Source organism: Dama dama, chromosome 24 (genome assembly GCF_033118175.1).
Source record: "Dama dama isolate Ldn47 chromosome 24, ASM3311817v1, whole genome shotgun sequence".
In the NCBI taxonomy this organism is placed as follows: domain Eukaryota; kingdom Metazoa; phylum Chordata; class Mammalia; order Artiodactyla; family Cervidae; genus Dama; species Dama dama.
The window spans coordinates 34,715,311-34,734,491 of NC_083704.1; the positions used below are offsets into that span (position 1 = coordinate 34,715,311).

General features: G+C 44.8%; 1 protein-coding gene across 1 annotated transcript; it reads right to left on the reverse strand.

Annotated features, from left to right (window-relative positions):
• Positions 1-11,985: 11,985 nt before the first annotated feature.
• Positions 11,986-14,790, reverse strand: GPR27 (G protein-coupled receptor 27). The gene has a single exon (XM_061128071.1). The coding sequence runs from the start codon at positions 14,444-14,446 to the stop codon at positions 13,292-13,294; it is 1,155 nt and encodes a 384-aa protein (XP_060984054.1). The 5' UTR covers positions 14,447-14,790; the 3' UTR covers positions 11,986-13,291.
• Positions 14,791-19,181: the final 4,391 nt, after the last annotated feature.

Sequence of the window (19,181 nt, forward strand, 5' to 3'; positions counted from 1 at the left end):
TTTGCTCAATTTTGCTCAGTGCTGTTTTCACATAATGTTCAACACATCCTTTTTCATTAAGTGGTGAAAACTTGATTGGGTCAATCATCTGTTTTCCCCCAGGTTAAAAGACATGTAGCTTTTATATATACCAACTTAATATTTTAAATCAATACCTAAAAACTTAGACTGCGTATACACAGCCAAGAGAATATTATGTGAATTGGGTGTAGAAAACTTAGAACTGTACCTACTGACGCACTACCATTCAAAGAAAAACAGAGCTTTGTCATTTGTTACCTCTCTCGGTTATTATTTTTATTGAGGAGTGTGCTGTTCTATTTGGTTATTACTTTTTAACTTGTTACCAGCACTCATCAAACTGTTGTTGCAGAAAGCTTGTGGTCATGTTTCATGGAGAGTTTTTAAAATATTTCTGTGCAAAGCACACAAAGCCTTGCGATATAAAGATGGTATGGTGGTGCTGTTTCTTCCAGTCCCTAGGACAAGCTTTCATGGAAGTTGAAGCTTCATAGGCCAGAATTTCTAAAAGTAAGGCAAAGTGAGAATTTATGCAAGAGAACCTAAGTCAACAATCTAGTCTGATATAAATGTTGTGAGTGGATTCCATTCTTTCTAAGGTAGAAATAGATCTTACGGCAAAAACTACTGACCAAACTCAAATGGATCCTTGGATTTCTTGGCAAAGAAACCCATTGACTTTCATGAAAACTGTTCAGCCTTTTTCTTAAGAGCAGCACTTTTTAAAATAATTTAATTGGACGCTAATTACAATATTGTAGTGGTTTTTGCCATACATTGACATGAATCAGCCATGGATTTACATGTGTTCCCCATCCTGAGCCCCCCTCCCACCTCCATCCCATCCCATCCCTCAGGGTCTTCCCAGTGCACCAGCCCCGAGCACTTGTCTCATGCATCCAACCTGGACTGGCGATCTGTTTCACACTTGATAATATACATGTTTCGATGCTGTTCTCTCAGATCATCCCACCCTCGCCTTCTCCCACAGACTCCAAAAGTCTGCTCTGTACATCTGTGTCTCTTTTGCTATCTCGCATATAGGGTCATCATTACCATCTTTCTAAATTCCATATATATGTGTTATTATACTGTATTTGTGTTTTACGTTCTGACTTACTTCACTCTGTATAATAGGCTCCAGTTTCATCCACCTCATTAGAACTGATTCAAATATATTCTTTTTAATGGCTGAGTAATATTCCATGGTGTATATATACCACAGCTTCCTTATCCATTCGTCTGTCGATGGACATCTAGGTTGCTTCCATGTCCTGGCTATTATAAACAGTGCTGTGATGAACATTGGGGTGCACGTGTCTAACTGCAGAAACGTTTGTGCCAGAAGTGTTCCCCTACAAATCCTCTCATCTCGCTGAAGATCTCTTCCTTTCCAGCATTCAGTGTAGCCTTTGGTTGGAACTTTAGCAAACCAGCCCAGTGATAGATGAAACACATAAACAAACTTTATTCTTCTTTAGTTCTAACATCAGAAATCTCACCCTGGCTCTCTTATTACTTCATTTTTTAGAAGATAATAAAGTCAGGGGCCATTTTCATGTTAAAAGCAGGATGTTTTTGCTATGCAATGAAGGTTACTGTCTAAAATTCACTAGCAACATTTTATGAGCGTTCTGTTTCAACCTGTTGCATGTATTTCAGGTGATAGCCTCAGAATTAATCTTTCTTTCATTCTTTGATCCCTTCTGATTTGTTAATCCTCAGAACTCCCTTCTGCATTAAAAAGAATTGCTTTTGTTCTAGTATTTTTTTAACATGTCCCCAAGATGATAATCTTTAACAGCATGATCCTTAAAGTGTGATTTCCCCTATGTACCCCCCCTACTTTCAGAGTATACCTTGCCCCAGATTAGAGGCGCTAATTAGTGTGCTGTTCTTAAGGTACCATTCTCATTTTCCATCATCCACCATCTCTGGAGATTCTGATTTGACGTGTCTTGGATGACGTCTGGATGTTAGGATTATGTTTTTAAAGGTACTCATTTCCTTCTAAGGTGCACCCATGGCTGAGGGCCACTGACAAAGCATGAAGGGATATGTTTCTGTAGAAAAGCTACTGCTTCACTAATGCTGCTTTATGAGATGCCTGTCTAATTAGAAGTCGCATGTGTAGCGAAGTGTCTTTGTCTTTTCTTGCAACCCTCAAAAGTAGTTATGATCTCCAGACCTAAACGAATGCATTTTCTTTTTCCTGTCCACCCCACCCATATACTACTTCTAGAGGGAAGTTTGCAGAAGGGTCCCCCTGGAGCACTTTAGTGTCAGTTACATAGCTCATTGGAGGAGTCAATTCAAAGTTCCTTAGAATAAGATTAGGGAAGCAGGCCTGACTTCCAGCCTAGCTGGTCCCTTGTCTTTCCTGCGGACCCTGTAGTGGGGCATGGGGCCCCGGCTTCTCTCTCTTACTCTTTAACTGCACCCTCCCAGCTGACTCAGCTTTTGAACCCCCAAGCAGACACTCCCCTCTACCTGTCCCACTTTCCCATACATCCCAGGATTCTATTTTACTGGGCCCCTAAATCATCACAATGCTTTAGAGAGTCCCATATTGCCGCAAACTGTAACTAATAGCTTAGTCTAGTAAGCCTATCAATCAAACACAGGTATATCACAAAAGATTGAAAGCAAGAAAGTGAAAAATCAGGGTACGAGCATGACTTCTGATGATAGAATGCACTGGTTTACCTGTATTGTATACATCAAGAGCATTCATCTTTGTGTCCACAGGGGATTTTCGTCCTTAACGAAACGTGAATTGTGCCAGCCAGGCCAAACCACGGCCTGATCTTTGGAGTGGTGGCTGAGAAGAATATTTCCAGGCATTTTCTAACTGTAACCCAGACTTTCTCAACCTTGACACTTGCGACTTTCTGGGTCAATTGAGTTTTTGTTCTGGAGCTGCTCAGTGCATTATAGAATGTTTAGAAGCACTCCTGGTTCCTATCCTACTAGAGGGCGGTAGTTCCCCTGATTTGTGACACCCACAAGTGTCTCTGGATATCAGCAAATATCCCCAGGGATTAGGGACTAGGGTGAATTGTCTACCTGTGAGAACCACTGGTTTATCCTGAAGATATTTTGTATCTGCTTGTATAACATTTTGTTTCAGTATTGTACAAAATTTGAAATGACAGTATGAAAAAAAAAAAAGTTAAGCCTCCCAGTGGGGTTTTAAGAAAAAGCCTATCACTTTGCATTCAAAGTCATGGAGAGGTAAACATTTCATACACTTAAATAGTGTGTATACTGTTTAAAGAAATACCAGTTTTAGGTCAGCTCTTTAGTTTACTGGGTTTCAAGGAAGACATTTTTATATTAAGTCACTCTTTAAAGCTTGAGGGGAAGGGCTCAGGTAAGATAATTTGAGATGTGACATTTCACATCTTCAGAATACACCAACTTCCACATTGTTGGAATCCAATTTTTTCTCCTCTTTTTGAGAGAAGTAATTTATGAAAAATATTTTTGTAGCAGAAACTCAGGGCTTCCCAGGTAGCACTATTGGTAAAGAACCCACCTGGATCAGGAAGAACCCCTGGGGTGGGGCATGGCAACCCACTCCAGTATTCTTGCCTGGAGAATCCCATGGACAGAGGAGCCTGGTAGGCTATAGTCCATAGGGTCGCAAAGAGTCGGATACAACTGAAGTGACTTAGCAAACAGAAACTCTCAAAAATTTTATAGGGAGTATTGGAGAAAATTGTGTTTTATTAAGGGTAGGTCTGAATAACCTTTGAGAAGTTCCACAAGTGGAGTTTTCTCAGTGTGACTTGGAACAGGTCCATCCCTATGGTTGAAGTTGACATGAGTGTACATGGTTCATTCTTCAGAGCAAACAAGCAAAACAATCACTTTTTATTATGGAATTTCTTAAACATCAACAAAATTAAACAAAATTGTTTAAGGGAGTCCCACATCTCCATCATCTAGTGTGTTATCAACAGCAGCAACTCAATGCCAGTGTCACTGCAGCCCTACCCACAGCCCACCACACCCTCAAACTGTCACCTCTCCTGTCTTGTCTTAAAGCAAGTCAGTTTGGTCCCTTCTCCACAGGGTCCCTGGTGGGATAAGATGGCTACAGCCTTCCTGTGTCAGCAGGAACATCAATCCTTTTTCTTTAAGGTGGCTCTCTGCTTAGATATTGCCACGGTCCTTTCACTGATCAACCTTTCCTCCTAAACATTTCCACTGAAGATATATTTTTGAAATCCCAAGTTGGAGTTTGAAATGGAAGAATACAACATTTTCAGACCCAGGACATGGGTATATGAATAAATATTTATTCTTGTATAAATTTTAAAAGAAAATATTTGCTGCTCAAAGTAAAAAAAATTTCAGAAAAATATTTGCTAACTATGTGTCATGATTGGGTTCTGGGAAGTTAAATGTTGTCTATAGTCATTAGTTTTTGAGACAACTAATACTCTCATTAATTTTCTTGGATTCAGTTAGAGAGGGGGAAAATCCCTGAATGGAAGTCGTGGCTGGTAGACTTCAACTGTCTCCCACTGTTCATTCATTCTCAAATTCTCTCTCTTTTTCTTTTCTCTCTTCCCTCTCTCTCCCCTCTTCTCTCCTTTTTCTCTCTACCCTTGCCTTTCCCCCAAGAGAAAGGGGGCCTTGCCCCCAAGTGGGCACCTGGCCACTCAATATGACATCTAGAGACTGCTTTTACCAGCAGCCCTTGCCAGATGTGACCATATGACTGAGTTCTTAGCAATGCAATGTGGGCAGAAATTATCTGCCTCACTGGCTTAAAAGTAAATCGCACTGCATCAGGGAGATGCAGCATTGAATCTGGCTCCTTTGGAACCAGAGAGTGAAGGCAGGGCTAACCCACCAGCGGGTCGCAGAGTAACCTCCTGAGGAAGTCACCCAGCAGCCCAGAGAAGCAATTCAGCCATTCTGCTTCAGGGACTCAGCTAAAACACTTGCACTTCTCCCCTAATCAACACAAATGGAGTCATCCTTTTCAAAAGAGCATCATTTGGTTACAGTTGAAACTTGGTTCTGTGATCTTAAACACTTGGTTTCTGCGTTCTTGTGCAGTGGTTGCCCTGCCCTGCAGATTGGTTTGGGTCTTGGAGCCGATGCTGCCACACACACCAGGAGGACGTGACAAGACTTATAACCCACATCACAGGATTGCCCGGCGAGGACAGAGCAGGTGTGAGTCAGGCCAGAGTGGCAACAGCAAGGCAGTTCGCTTGGTGTTAGTTCTCACTGTGACCAAGACGCAGGGCTGGGTGAAAATCCCTCCCCACTGGGGCTGGCTAGACCGGGTGTGGGGAAAAACAGAATGTAGAGTGTGAGGCTGGAGACTGGTCAGAGTTCAAACATCCGAAGTGGAGTTTTCATCTTTATCTCAGTCCTGAAAAAAATATCATAATGAGAAACTGAAAACCAAATGGAATAAGAATCTTCAAATCAGAAATGGCTAAACTCACATTCTTTGGTCACAAGAGCATTCACATTCCATACTCTCTAAGAGAATGTATAAAAGTATTTCTTGCTGCCTCTGTTTCAAACTCAATGTGTCATCTACCCATGAATTATGAAATTTGGGAGACAGGGAGAGTCAGTGAGGCTCATTACGACAGTACATTCTCTTATGACATTTAAATGAATTTAAATCTCACCAAGAGGTGCTAGGGAAAAAAAAAAACTTAAAATGACAAACTTTCAGTGAACAAAGCTGTTCCTCCTACTAGTAAAAAGTAAAATCATATGCCACTAGCAGAAGACTAATCATGCCTTTGTATAATTGTGTTCCTTTCAATAGAGGCAGGTATTAAATGTATATCTAAAGGTGTTAAATATCTTTATAAAGTTTATAAAGTAACATACAAATTAAAAACAAAATCTTTTGTTAGACCACATGTCACCCTGCTCATAAAGGATTAGAACAATTATGCAAATCAGGTTCTAGAAATAGCTCATATCCCATAATTCCTCAAGCTAGATATGCAAATGAAATGGATTGTGACTGTGGGTTAAAAGAATTACACATTGTACAGTTAAACTCTTTAGTATACCACTCTTTGGAATGAATACCTGTGACAAGGGTTCTTTCCTATGTGTTATTCCTTTTTTTCCTTCTACTAAGAACATGGCAAATTGATCGGGATTCAGGAAGTATAGGGGTAAAATATATGGGGGGATAAAAGGAAAAAATAAACTTGTTAAATGAAAAAGGCAAGGAAAATTTCATCTCCTCGTGTGTTTTAAATTTTATGATCTCTAGAAAATATCTTAATAAGGCATGTATTAAGTCAGTGTTGCCACTTTAGCAATTTTTCAAAGCCTTTCAAAATTACAGCACATCTGTGTATCTTCAAGAAAATGAAACTGTTTATTGCACCCTCCAGGCTCCAACACAGGTTCTAACTGGAAAACAGTGTGTGCTTCTCAGAGAGCACATCCTGGCAGAAAGTTAAGATTTCCATCCTAGAGAGCGACACAGACTGGCATAACTCAGGTAATGTATTGGGTGATGTTTTTAAATATATTCTCTCCTCTCAGTTTACATGTTTTCCACCGAGAGTAGGTTAGCCACTTAAAACTTAATTTATGAATGACTAAATTATTCCTCCTAGAAGCCAAGTGGTAATAGCTTTAGTTTACCTGTCTCCTTAATGTTACTGAGAAATAAGAGAATTGCATTTATGCTTTGACATTGCAACTTCAAACATTTGTGTATATTTTCTTTGTATAATTTGAAGTGACTTGGAGTCTTCAGGCTTTCAGATTTAAATTGAAAGCTGTTTATTTATCTTAAATGCCTGCAACCAGTATAACAGGGTGAACTGAATATACTAAGACTTTTCTTCTCCTTTTCCCTTGAGCAAAAGCACAAAAATACCCTTTTGTGTAGTGGGAGCTGCTACGCCCCCTTCCTTTGGGAGGGGAGAGGAGTGGTCTTCTTGAGAGCTACCTGTTTGGTTTCTATTCAGTTCTGATATTTTTAATCTAATCTGCTGACTCTCCCTGCAAAAAAAGTTTATGTAACAAACTTTCTCCATTAAAACAACCACATCCCTTACTGGCCCTTGAGCATTCACATAGAATTGGAACAGAAAACTATGAAGAGAGAACTATGTGGTTTTATTTCCCTTAGAGAAATTTATTTTGAAAATGGACCCCAGAGTGAGGAGAATGTGGGAATCAGAAAGTTGGAGAAGATGCAAACTGGACAAATTTTTTTCCATCTTCTGATTTTTTTTCCCCACTTCCCTCATCGAGCAACCAGAGGTAGAGTGCCTAGGGCCCTTTCTGGGCAATTGGCTATGAGGTCTCGTTAGCCCAAGCTTTTTAACGAGATCTCTCTTCTGGTATAAATTATGTTCTGCCTTGATTTATGGCTTGAGGCACATTTGCCAGGTTTCTCCAGTTAGCTTGCTACCTCATCAGCAAGAAAATTGGACCTTTCTTATCTCCATGTTTCCCTGCATTGCCCAAAACAGAAACCAGCTTCTTAGTGGCTTGTAGTACCTATGGATTAGACGGATTCATTCAGGTGGTTTTCCAGATTGCTATAACTAAATTTATCATATCAAAAGCTTAAAAATATACTGATCATGGTAACAGTTTTTGTAAAATGCAATTAAATAGAACCAGTCTTGTAATAGGTATTTAAAAAAATCTTCCAGATTTATTTCAACCTAAGAGATAGTCTAATCTAGTTTATTATTTTTTCCAGAGCCAGGTTAATCTAACAGTTTACAGCAGGCTGAATGATCTGATAATTGGAAATGTGAATAAATGAGTCTGATTTTTTAAAATTTGTGAATACAATTCCAGGATATCAAGCATATCTGTCAAGGAAGTGGAGAGGATAGAGTTGTTTTAAGTATTGTTGCAGTTAATTGTTGCTTCAGATGACAGACTTTCAGAATATTAGTGACTGAAGCAATAGCAGAATTTTTTTGAAGACCAGAAATCTAAAGTCTAGAGATATGAGGTTGCTTCTTTGGGTAAGTAGCTCAACAATGTTAAATTAAATATCTGCTCTTTTTATCTCTCTGGTCTGCTGTTCTCACCATGTTGACAGTATCTCTTCTCATGGTTGCAAGAATGCTGCTATGGCTCCAAGCATCACATCCCCAGCAAAAATATCCCAAAAGGAAGGAAAAGGAAGGGCCAGAGGGCTCTGTTCTTGGGATGAATTAGACCCCAAAAGTCTTGTCCAAGTTGAAGAAAAAGTGTGAAGAACCCCTTGGACTTAGATCAAATTTGCTTTTAATTCTATTTACTCCAGAAACAGCTATTGATAATAAACTATGCAAAAAATATTGTTATCGGTCTAGAATATGAGTGGGTAGAGACAGTTTCCCATTACGTCCTTCACCCCTCCCAGAGAAAGTCTTGAAGATCTGTGGTCTCGGAAGGTCACACAGAGTGACACATCTGCCAGGGGCATGAAAAACGGTATATGAGGTCTGCCACATGTTATAGTTTCACCCACCTGAAGTCATAGACATCTTGAAATGCCAGGAAGCCAGGAAGCCTGCTATACTCGGTCCACTGTGGCACTCAGATCTAACGACTGTGTTTGGAGACTTAAAAACTTCAGGACCCGCGTGGGGACAACGTCTCTCTCTCTGTAAAGGTTGTTGTTCAGTCATGAAGTCATGTCCAATTCTGTGACCCCATGAACTGCAGCATGTCAGGTCCTCTGTCCTTTACTATCTCGTGGATCTTGCTCACACTTACGTCCATCGAGTTGGTGATGCCATCCAGCCATCTTTTTCTCTGTCTTCCCTTTCTCCTCCTGCCTTCCATTTTTCCCACTATCAGGGTCTTTCCTAATGAGTTGGCTCTTTGCATCAGGTGGCCAAAGTATTGGAGTTTCAGCTTCAGCATCAATCCTTCCAATGAATATTCAAGATTGATTTCCTTTAGGATTGACTGGTTTGATCTCCTTGCAGTCCAAGGGACTCTCAAGAGTCTTCTCCAACACCATAGTTCGAAGGCATCAATTCTTCATCCCTCAGCCTTTTTTATTGTTCAGCTCTCACATCCATATATAACTACTGGAAAAACCATAGCTTTGGCTATATGGAGGTTAGTTCACCCTTTTTGTCTAAAAGCTCACCCTATACCTTTGAAAACTTAACAGCAGTTGAGTTGGGAAAAGAGGGAGTAAGGACTTTGGAAACAAGAAACAATGCATGCAAAACAAGTTGGTGTGACCCAGTGTGATCTGTTCAGGGCACTGCCCGTGACTTGGAGTGGCCGGATCTCAGGCCTGAGCAGGGAGTGGGAGGAGGCGAGACCAGCAGGGGAGTCAGGAGCCTAGGGACGCAGCAGGATGCCTGGAGGCATACACCATGCACCACGAGAGCCCGGCAGAGTGGTGAATGGGCTAAGAAGGCCTTCCAGAAATCTTGGGTCTGAGTCCAGCATAACCCTGATGTTTACCCAAGACCAAGGGTACAGCTGTACAGGTTAGTTATGCTCACACCATCCGAGTTACCAAATATTGTGAATATTGCCTCTGCCCTAGAGGAGTTGGTGAGGGATTCCCCACACAGAGAAGGGGGATGGACTTCCTAGGGAGAGTTTATACAAAGGCAACCAGAGAAGGGAGAAATGGAAATACAAGGGGAGGATGAGGCCAGGGTGTGGAGGGGCCAGACCATGGTAGGCCACCTGTGGCAGACCAGAAATTTGCACTTGAGCCTATGGGTCGTGGAAAGACAGTGAAGAGTAGAAGCAATCCTACCAGCCCAATGATCCCTTCCTGAACCCGGGACCTCGAACCTCTTACAGGCAGGGGACTTGAGGATGGAGATGACTGCTGATGAAACCAAAGACTTGGCAGAAGTGCTTGTGTCATTTTTTATTTCTTTCAAAAGGAGGAAGAAAGAAAGGAAAAAAGAGGGAAGGAAAGGAAGAAAATAAAGAGGTGGGAGGAAGAGGAGGAATAAGAGAGGGAGGAAGGAAAGCAAGAAGAGGAAAAAGGGAAGAGAGGAAAGGGAAAGATGAAAAGGTAGAAACCAGCGCAGCAAGACTGACAAGATTTGGCAAAACTTGGCTGAATAGTGGAAATGGAGATGACTATTTATTATTATGATTATTAATTTGTTATTTGCTTCTGCATTTTACTTGAGATAACTTCATTTTTTAAAAAAATGAATGGTCAGGTGGAAATCTAAGTAGATAGAAGTCTTTCTGCAAAGTGATCTGACCATATGGTATCAAAAAACCTAAAAATGCTCACTTTTGACCCAAGAATTCCATGCCAGGATACACAGAGAAAGATTTATAGACAAGTCATCTATTTTCTTTTGCTTCAAGTATAGATATAACTCATTTATTTCACCCAGGGAGGAGTGGGAGTGTTTATGCTAAATAAATTTTTCAATTAAAGAAATGAACTATTTTAATGTAAGTGAAAGTGAAATCACTCAGTTGTGTCCAACTCTTTGCGGACCCCATGGATGGAGGAGCCTAGCAGGCTCCTCCGACCGTGGGATTCTCCAGGCAAGAATACTGGAGCGGGTTGCCATTTCCTTCTCCAGGGGATCTTCCCAACACAGGGATCGAACCCAAGTCTCCTGTGCTGCAGACAGACTCTTTACCATCTGCACCACCAGGGGCTCCTATTTTAATGGAACTCTTCCCCAAATACATTGTACCTATCCTGGTACAATGAGTATTCTGAAACACAACTAACCTTTTCCTGATGATTTTTTATTAATGTGAATCAATAATCAAAGTACAGGCTTAATAAATTCAGTGTTGAAAATAGCTTTTGAGATGCGAGGGGATTTTTGCTCCTGCACAGTACTCCCCTGGACAGCTGGTTTCTCTGCCTCTCTTGGTTCTTTCTTCTTCCTTGACAGTTGGCTGTCATTTCTCACTACCTGTCACCTGAGTCCTCATTAGAAATCTGTCATCCAACCAGAACAAAGCAAAACAAAACCAGATCAAGTTGGTCACATGGTAAATCCATGTTTGAGCAGAGGCCTGCAAGTCTGCCTCCAACTCCTGGGAACCTTGTTAAAAATGCTTTTTTCTGGCCCCACCTCAACTCCTAATAAGCATCTCTGGACCCTGCAAGTACTTAAGGTAGTTATTATTATGAATGTTAATATTTGAGAATCCCTGACTTACAGATTCTCCTATGAAAAAATATCCATGAGCTCAAGGCCATATAAAGCTCACAGGATGTCTCTGTGCCCTTGGGCCACTTGCCTGTGGGGTCGCACAGGAGTTAGCGCTGATGGACTGGTTCCCGTGCCATGGCAGGTGTTGAAAGTTCTGAATATCACACGGGCTTAGTGACTTCTAGTTTTTGAACTTGGATCACTTAGGTGGGTGGAGGGTTGGATGAGGAGATACTTACTTCCTGGACCTGACTTTAGGTAAGCCGAGATATCTGATGAGTAGCCCCTGGGTAATTAATGTCTACCTGGTCTATGATCTGGGGAGAAATAGGCTAATAATTACTCATGTCTTCCAAATATGAGACTCTCTGCATAGACTGATTGGTATTTACAGAAAAAATAAAATAATGCTGACCATTCACCTGAGATAAGCTGGCCACACCCGCTTCTTATGACTTCATCCATCTTGGACTGAATATTTAATAGTTTATATTGTGCCCAACTGAAATTTCAATATATTTACTGCACCTGTTAATTATTATTTTATCAAAGTGATTACTCTGCTCATACTCATGTTTTATAGATTCATTAAAAAGTTCTAAAACTACATATATACTGTTTCTTCCCTTTAAGAGAAGAACTGCAGATTTTTTTATGTTGTATTTTAAGTAAACAAGCCTCTAAATGTCTTTGAAATCACAGTGAACTAAACAGCATGCACTAAAAGGATAATAGAACATGAGTACCTTACTTAGAGGTATATTACCACCTGTCACAGCCTCAAACAACAACAGCGACAAAAACCCACTCCAGAATGAAAATACTGGTATATTTATATAATGCAAAGAGAAATACAGATATAAACCCTCAAAACGGAAGATACATTGATAAAAATGTAGCATTGTAAGCGAAAAAATATTATACAGTACTTGCAGAATTTAGTCTTTCAATTTAAGGTTACAATGTGCCTAACAAATAAATAGTATTTAAAATTATAGTTCTCATTATTAATTTAAAATAACCATCAGGAGAACAGCACAGCTTAACCTAGCAAACATTTTAAGGAAATGCTTTGTCTCACAGAAGTAGAGTATCATTATAGTCCATCCATTTATACCATGAACAAAAGAAGAACAATTTTCAAAGTGGAAATCAGTTTCATAAGACAGAATAAAACTGGGCTCCTCAAAGCAAAAACTGTTTCCATAAAGTTTTTTAATTTTTATTGGCCAAAAATACCTGCACAGTTTTGATGTAGTACTCTGCTTGTCTCAGAGAGCCCTCCCAATCCATCAACCACAATCAGTACATACAAAAACATGCAATACTGTATTTTCTCCACACCATTACTAACCAAAACACTTTTTACTCTTTTGAAAGGTAAAATTGTACAGAAATGTTTCCACTCGAGATTGGTATAATACAGAGAGCAGTTTGTCGCTGACGGGCATTTCCTAGTGTATAAAGCAAGGTAGGAAACAAATCTTACTTGTGTTGTTACCTATTAAAAATGACTTCCTTGCTACTCTCTCCCATCTCTGCTCTTTAAATTCACTATCAATACTGAACAAAGTTCTCAACGCCTTCCAAGAACCAGAGCAGTCCAGCTGACCCCAGGCCGGCAATTCAGAGGGAACTCGAGACAACTTTCCCTCTGTCTCCTGCTTCCAACAGAAGACCCTCAAGAAATCGAACTGGTGAAGCCCCTCTGGGTTCCTCTACTTCACTGCAAAATGTAATGCCACTTGAGGTTGTCAAAAATAGCTTCTGTAGAAAACTGGCCATGGTCTTTAGGAAAGGTTGCATGAAGAAAATTAGCCTTTATTTAAAAAAAAAAAAAAAGAGTAACGCATGGAATAAAAGACATCAGTACAAGTACAAAGACTCCAGGACCTACATCCATGTCAGGATGAAAATATATTTAGAAGGACAATCGCAGGAGCTGGGGTGGGGCTGGGACTTCGAAACCCTACCCCTGTACAATTGGAGTCTGTACAATCCAAGTGATGATGCACTTCGAGAGTCGTTTTGAAGGCAGCGTAGAAAATTAAAAAGGGGGCCGAAGGGCAGAAAAGACGTCGCCATCCAAGCCAAAGAGAGAGGCCGGGCTGGGGTGCAGGTGGCGGGAGGGCCACTTATAAACCGATGCCTTTCAAGTCGCAGGGGAGGGTGGCCTGGGTGGCCTGCGGGCTCTGGCAGCAGGGGAATTGGGCGCGGAAGCAGTCCCTGAGCTCCCTGTTGAAGAGGAAGCACACGACGGGGTTGATGCCGGCCTGCGCGAAGGTCAGCCACACGGAGGCCGTCAGGTAGGCCTGGGGGACGGCGCCGGGCCGCACCAGGACCCGCAGGTAGCTGGCCACGACGTAGGGCCCCCAGAGGAGCAGGAAGAGCAGCGTGACGGCGTAGAACATCTTGCACAGCCTCTTCTCCGTCTTGAACTCCTCGAGCACGAGGAGGCGGCGCGCGCCACGACCCGGCCCGGCCGGCCGGATGCCCACGAGGGCCGGCGGCGTGGGCCCGCGGCCGAAGCCGGCCGTCCAGTTGGCGGCCGCCTGGCCGGTGGCGCCGGGGCCGTGGAAGGTCCAGTCGTGGCTGACGGCGGGCACGAGGCGCGCGGGCCGCATCTTGCGGCGGTCGTGGATGAAGAAGAGCAGGCGGAGGTAGACGAGGTGCGTGGCGCCCACCACCACGGCCAGCAGCAGCAGGAAGCCCAGCGCGCCCGGGGCGCCGTCGGGCCGCTGCTCCAGGGCGCACGGCGCGTCCTCGTCGTCGCCGCCGCCGCCGCCGCCGCCGCCGTCCAGCACGGGCGGGAAGGCCGCGGCCAGCGCCAGCGCCCAGGCGGCGCACACCAGCATGGCGGCGCACGGCCAGCCGGCCAGGCGTTCGGCGTAGAAGCGGTGGTGCGCGATAGCCAGGTAGCGGGTGACGCCCACGCCGAGCAGCAGGAAGGCGGCGTGGAAGCAGAAGAGCGCGGCCAGGAAGGCGAGCAGCTTGCAGCCCAGCGCGCCCGGCGGCGCCCCCGCGGCGGCCGCGGCCCGCCGCGCCGCCAGCATGACGGCCGGGAGGCAGGCGAGCGCGCGCAGCCCGTCGGCCAGGCACAGGTCGAGCAGCAGGTAGTACGGGGCGCGGTGCAGGCTGCGCTCCCGAACGATGAGCAGCGCGAACAGCACGTTGCCCGCCAGGCTTACGCACAGCAGCAGGCTGAGCGTGGCCAGCTTGAGGCCCAGGGCGGCCGCCTCCCCGCCGCCGCCGCCGCCGCCGCCGCCGCCCGGTTCGCTTGCGTTCGCCATCGCGGCCTCCCCGGGCCGGGCGCCGCGCTCCGCTCCGGGGCCGCCCCCGGCCTCTCCGCTCTGCAGGCCTGCCTGCCGACCGGGGCTCGGCCACCTGCGAGGGTCCCCGGCGAGCTCCCGGGCCGGCGGGGCTCAGCCCCCGCCCGGCTGACCCCTCCTCGGCTCCCCGAGCTGCCGCCGCGCCGCCGCCATCTCAGGAATGGTGCGCGCAGGAGGCGACGGCCACTCCCTGCGCCTCGGGCGCCGCGGGCTTCACTGCGGACCGGGCCGCGCCGCCGCCCGCAGCCCCCTGCATCCTTCTCCTCCTCCTCCTCTTCCTCCGCTGCCGCCGCCGCCGCCGCGCCTCTGGGTTCTGCCCCCCGTCGCCGCCGCCGCCGCCGCCGCCGCCGCCGCCGCCGCCGCCGCGGAGCCCCCTCCCCTCCGCCGGAGCGCGCCGCGTGGCCGCCGCCGCCGCCAGCCCCGCCGAGGCATCCTGCGCCGCCGGGGCCGGGCTGGGCTGGGGGCGCCGCCGCCGCCGCCGCAGCTGCGGGGCCGGGAGGCGGCCGGGAGGGAGGCAGGGCCCAGGACGCGAGGTGGCGACAGGTCGCGTTTGGCCCCAGGTAACGGGGTCCGGCGGCGGCGCCCGGCGCCCGCCCTGGGGTCACGGCGGCCGTGCGCGGGGTGGTGGGGGGAGCTTGCCTGGGATGCTAAGGTCGGGAGGCTTCGTGGATTGGGGCGGGGGCGGTGGGCAGGAGGATCTGGGATGAACTCTCTACCCGCAAGCTAATGGTGATTAATAGTCATCACCATCATCATCACCGCAGCACTGTAACCTCTAGTATTCAGGTCAGCTCTAGTGTGGGTGCCCGTGTTCTGGGGAGCTTTACCAGCATTAGCTCCCTCCGTGTTCACAGTAACGACAAAGTTGGTTCTATTCTTAAACCCACTTTCGATCTGAGGAAGCAGGGGCTTGGAGGTCAAGGGAGTTGAAAGCTGGTAAGTGGTAGGGCTGAGATTCAGATTTTACTCAACCTGATGTCCAGGGCTGGACTGAGCGACTCTGAAGGCTATCCTGCTCTCTGTCTCATTCATGGTCCCAGTGAAGACTCCTGCTAGAGATAAGAAATTCAGCATTTTCCCTTAAGTGGTTTGGAAGGTTAATCTCACGCCGCCTTCCTCCCAGGATATGCGTTTTCTGGGTTAGCCTGAAAGGCAGCCTGTTCCTGTCCTCAGCTGCACCAGATTCACTCCCGTCCTTGCAGGGGCTCTTCCCTCTGCCTGGGCCAGCCCCTCAACAGGTTCCCCATCCTCTGGGCCATTTTTCTGTCCAGGCTAGCTTACCCTGTATCACTGCCCATTCATTTCCTTCTTAGCACTTAATATTTATCATTAATGTTTCAATTAATTCCTAAGCTTCCAGAAGACAAGGGACTGTGTCGGATTTTTTGTAACTCAGTATCCCCAACGCCTGGGATGGAGGAGCCAGAATTAAGACACAGGTTCTTTCTTAGGTACACTCATGGGTTTTTTTTTTTGTTTGTTTGTTTGTTTTGTTTTGTTTTTTGCTTTTATGCGGAATATGATTTATTGGCATGGTTGGCACCTTGGCATTTCCAGGATGATACAAGATCAAAGAAAGCCTTGTCAGGCTAAAGAGTCTAAACTTTAGTCTGTAGGCAGTCAGGAACCCTTGGAGGTTTTTGAGGAAAGTGGCATGATAAGAAAACTACCGATGTGCACCAGGAGGATGATTTTGGCAGTAGTTTTTAGGAGGAATGACTGAGCAGAGTCAGTAGGTCTAGTCCAGATCCTTAGACTTCAGTGAGCACAGAAATCACCGGGGATACTGTCTGATTCAGGAGGTCTGGATAGGGCAAAGATGCTGCCTTTCTAATAATTTCCTAGGCAACACTAATGCTTCTGGTCTACAGACCACACTTGGAATAGCAAGCACCTTGAGGGCCTTTGACCTTTTGTAAAAATCTAAGTGATGGCCAATGAGGGCATGACTTAGGGTCCCTACATGCCCAGGGACACGTGGCTGACCAGGCAGGTCTACAAATATTTGATTTGTTTATAGACAATAGAAGTAGATTTTGAAAAAAAAAAAAAAAAGAAGTAGATTTTGATGGTATTTGGCTAGGAATTGCATTTTGAAAATAGTAGCTAAAAAATGTACAGGAGTTAATTTTCCTTATGAAACAAGAAATGTGGAGGTCAGTGGCTGCTGACATTGAATTACTGGCTGAAGGACTAAGTCTCTGAAAACCTTTTAGCCCTTTCCTCGTGATCAATAGGCTGTTGACACCCGAGCCATTCCCTCAGCATTCCGGGCAGAAGGATGGAAAAGCAAAGAAGACCAAAAGTGTTCCTGCTGTCTAAGTGGGCCCCCTCTGAAGAGTTTTCTAGAAGGCTTATATGATGACAAGCAAGTCAGTGGTTATCACTATCAGCATAGGATACTGGGGAATGATTTTGCTCTTTAATTTTTTGAGCCAGACACATAGCTGCAGAGAATGAGATCCAGCCTTGACGTGGACCTTTGCACTCGGGCTGCATCTGCCCAGAGGAATGGATGCCTTCTTTTAAGGCACACAAAGTCGCCAACTCCGGTTCCTCTATGACAGTGCTAAGGGCAGCCTGTGTTTACGGAACACATGCTGTGCGCTATGCAGTATGCTGAATATTTGATGTGTGTTATCTCATATAGTTATGATAAGGGCCATTTGTGGTAGATACTACTATGGTTACCGTATTGTAGATGAGACAGAGTGGATAAATAACTTGTTCAGGCTTTCACCGAAAGTAAGAGTAAGACCTGGGATTGGAAGAGAGAATGTTTGACTCTAGAGCCCATGCTCATAACCACCATATGTACTGCCCCTTTATCATAATGGCAGGGAAAGTTATTAACTTTCTAAAAACAAGCAACCTACAGATATTCATGTGCAGGTGTGCGTGCTTGCTTAGTAGCTTTAGTATTGTTTGACTCTTTGCGACTCTATGGACTTTAGCCCACCAGGCTCTTCTGTTCATGGAATTCTCCAGGCAAGAATACTGGAGTGGGTTGCCATTTCCTTCTCCAGGGGATCTTCCCAACCCCAGGGTTCAAACCTGGGTCTCCTGCATTGCAGGCAGATGCTTTACTGCTGAGCGACCAGGGAAGCCCAGTGTTCATAGACACAGAACTAAAGCCCCTTCAAAGAGGGGAGAGATTTCAAAACCATCTAATACAACATTTGGATTGTGTAAACTCATACATGACTTAGTGGGCAGTACAATCCAGGTGTTCTTGCTCCTCAGTTAGTACCCTTCCCACTTCAATGAAATCTTCACATGTAGTGAACACATGACATTTCACTAAACCTCTTGGAATCTCAAATATTCCCATTTATAAAAAGAGAAATTGGACCAAATGATTTCTGAGGGTCCTCACCTTTGAGGTGTAGTGTGTATTTGAGAAAATGAAAATTAAGTGTTTGTATAATCCTGAGTGCTGAGAGATTTGTTCTTCAGAAATGGACCCGAAAGAAAAGACATTAGTTCCCTATAATTTAGATTTCTCTGGTGTTTCATACTTCTGTTTGTGACTTAATGTACTTCTCTTTGGGATTTGGTTTAGTCATCTACCCAGCTTCAAATAGCAGAAGCAGCAGTAGAAAATATAAAAATCGTGACTCTCAAAGCATTTATATGCCTGCTTTTTTCATTGTCACCATTTGTTCGGGAGATTAATACTTAAGGAAGAACTATTAACATTTTATTGCTAGAATCAACTACTTTCCTTTTATTGTTTCTAGGAAGCTTCATACAAGAATTTAAAATAGTTTCTTAGGTACCAAGTTGAATTGAATGCCAGCATCTCAAAGCATAGTAGCTATGTGGGATTTTTCACTATAAGAAAAAATTTGCTTATAACATTGTTTTTCCTTTGTCCATAGATGGAAAAGTTGAGATTTCCACCCCAAATTAGCTCTGTTACTTCTTTGCTGCACAGGTAGATGTTGTGTGTGGTAATGGAAATCTGCTGTTTGGAAAACTGGTTGACAGGCCTTGACAGATTCAGTCAAGGGCACACTTCCCATAATCATGGGAGACTGTTTGGCTGACATCTCCCGTCCAGTCTCAGGCTTCTGGCTTCTAGTCCTCTGACAGGGCGCACTGAACATCAAGTTAGAGAAGGTTGGTTTGACTTAATTGCATCCCAACTCTTAGAAAACATGAACCGAAGTCTGTGCCCAATTGGTATTGAGTTATCAGAGGATAGCCATCCGTTTGGGCTCTTCACGGGAGTCAGTTCTGACTTCAAGACTAAAAACGAACTTGGAGTGAAGTATACCTTAGTTCATATCCAAGTCCCACTGATTATTAGCATGTATCCTTAGGGGCTTCCCTGGTGGCTTAGATGGTAAAGATTCTGCCTGCAGTGGCCTCTGTGGTCGTTCAGTGGTAAAGAATCCACTTGCCATGCAGGAGATGCAGGTTCTTTCCCTGGGTTGGAAAGATCCCCTGGAGGAGGAAATGGCAATCCATTCCAGTATTCTCACCTGGGAAATCCCATGGACAGAGGAACTTGGTGGGCTATAGTCCATGGGGTCACAAAAGAGCTGGACACAACTTACAGACTAAACAACAACAACGTCCTTAGCCAAGTCCATTACCTCCTTTGAACCTCAAAGGCCTTTTTCAGGGACAATTCCATTCTATTCAATCCATTTACAAAAAGAGTGTAACAACGAGGTATTCACCCAGGGTG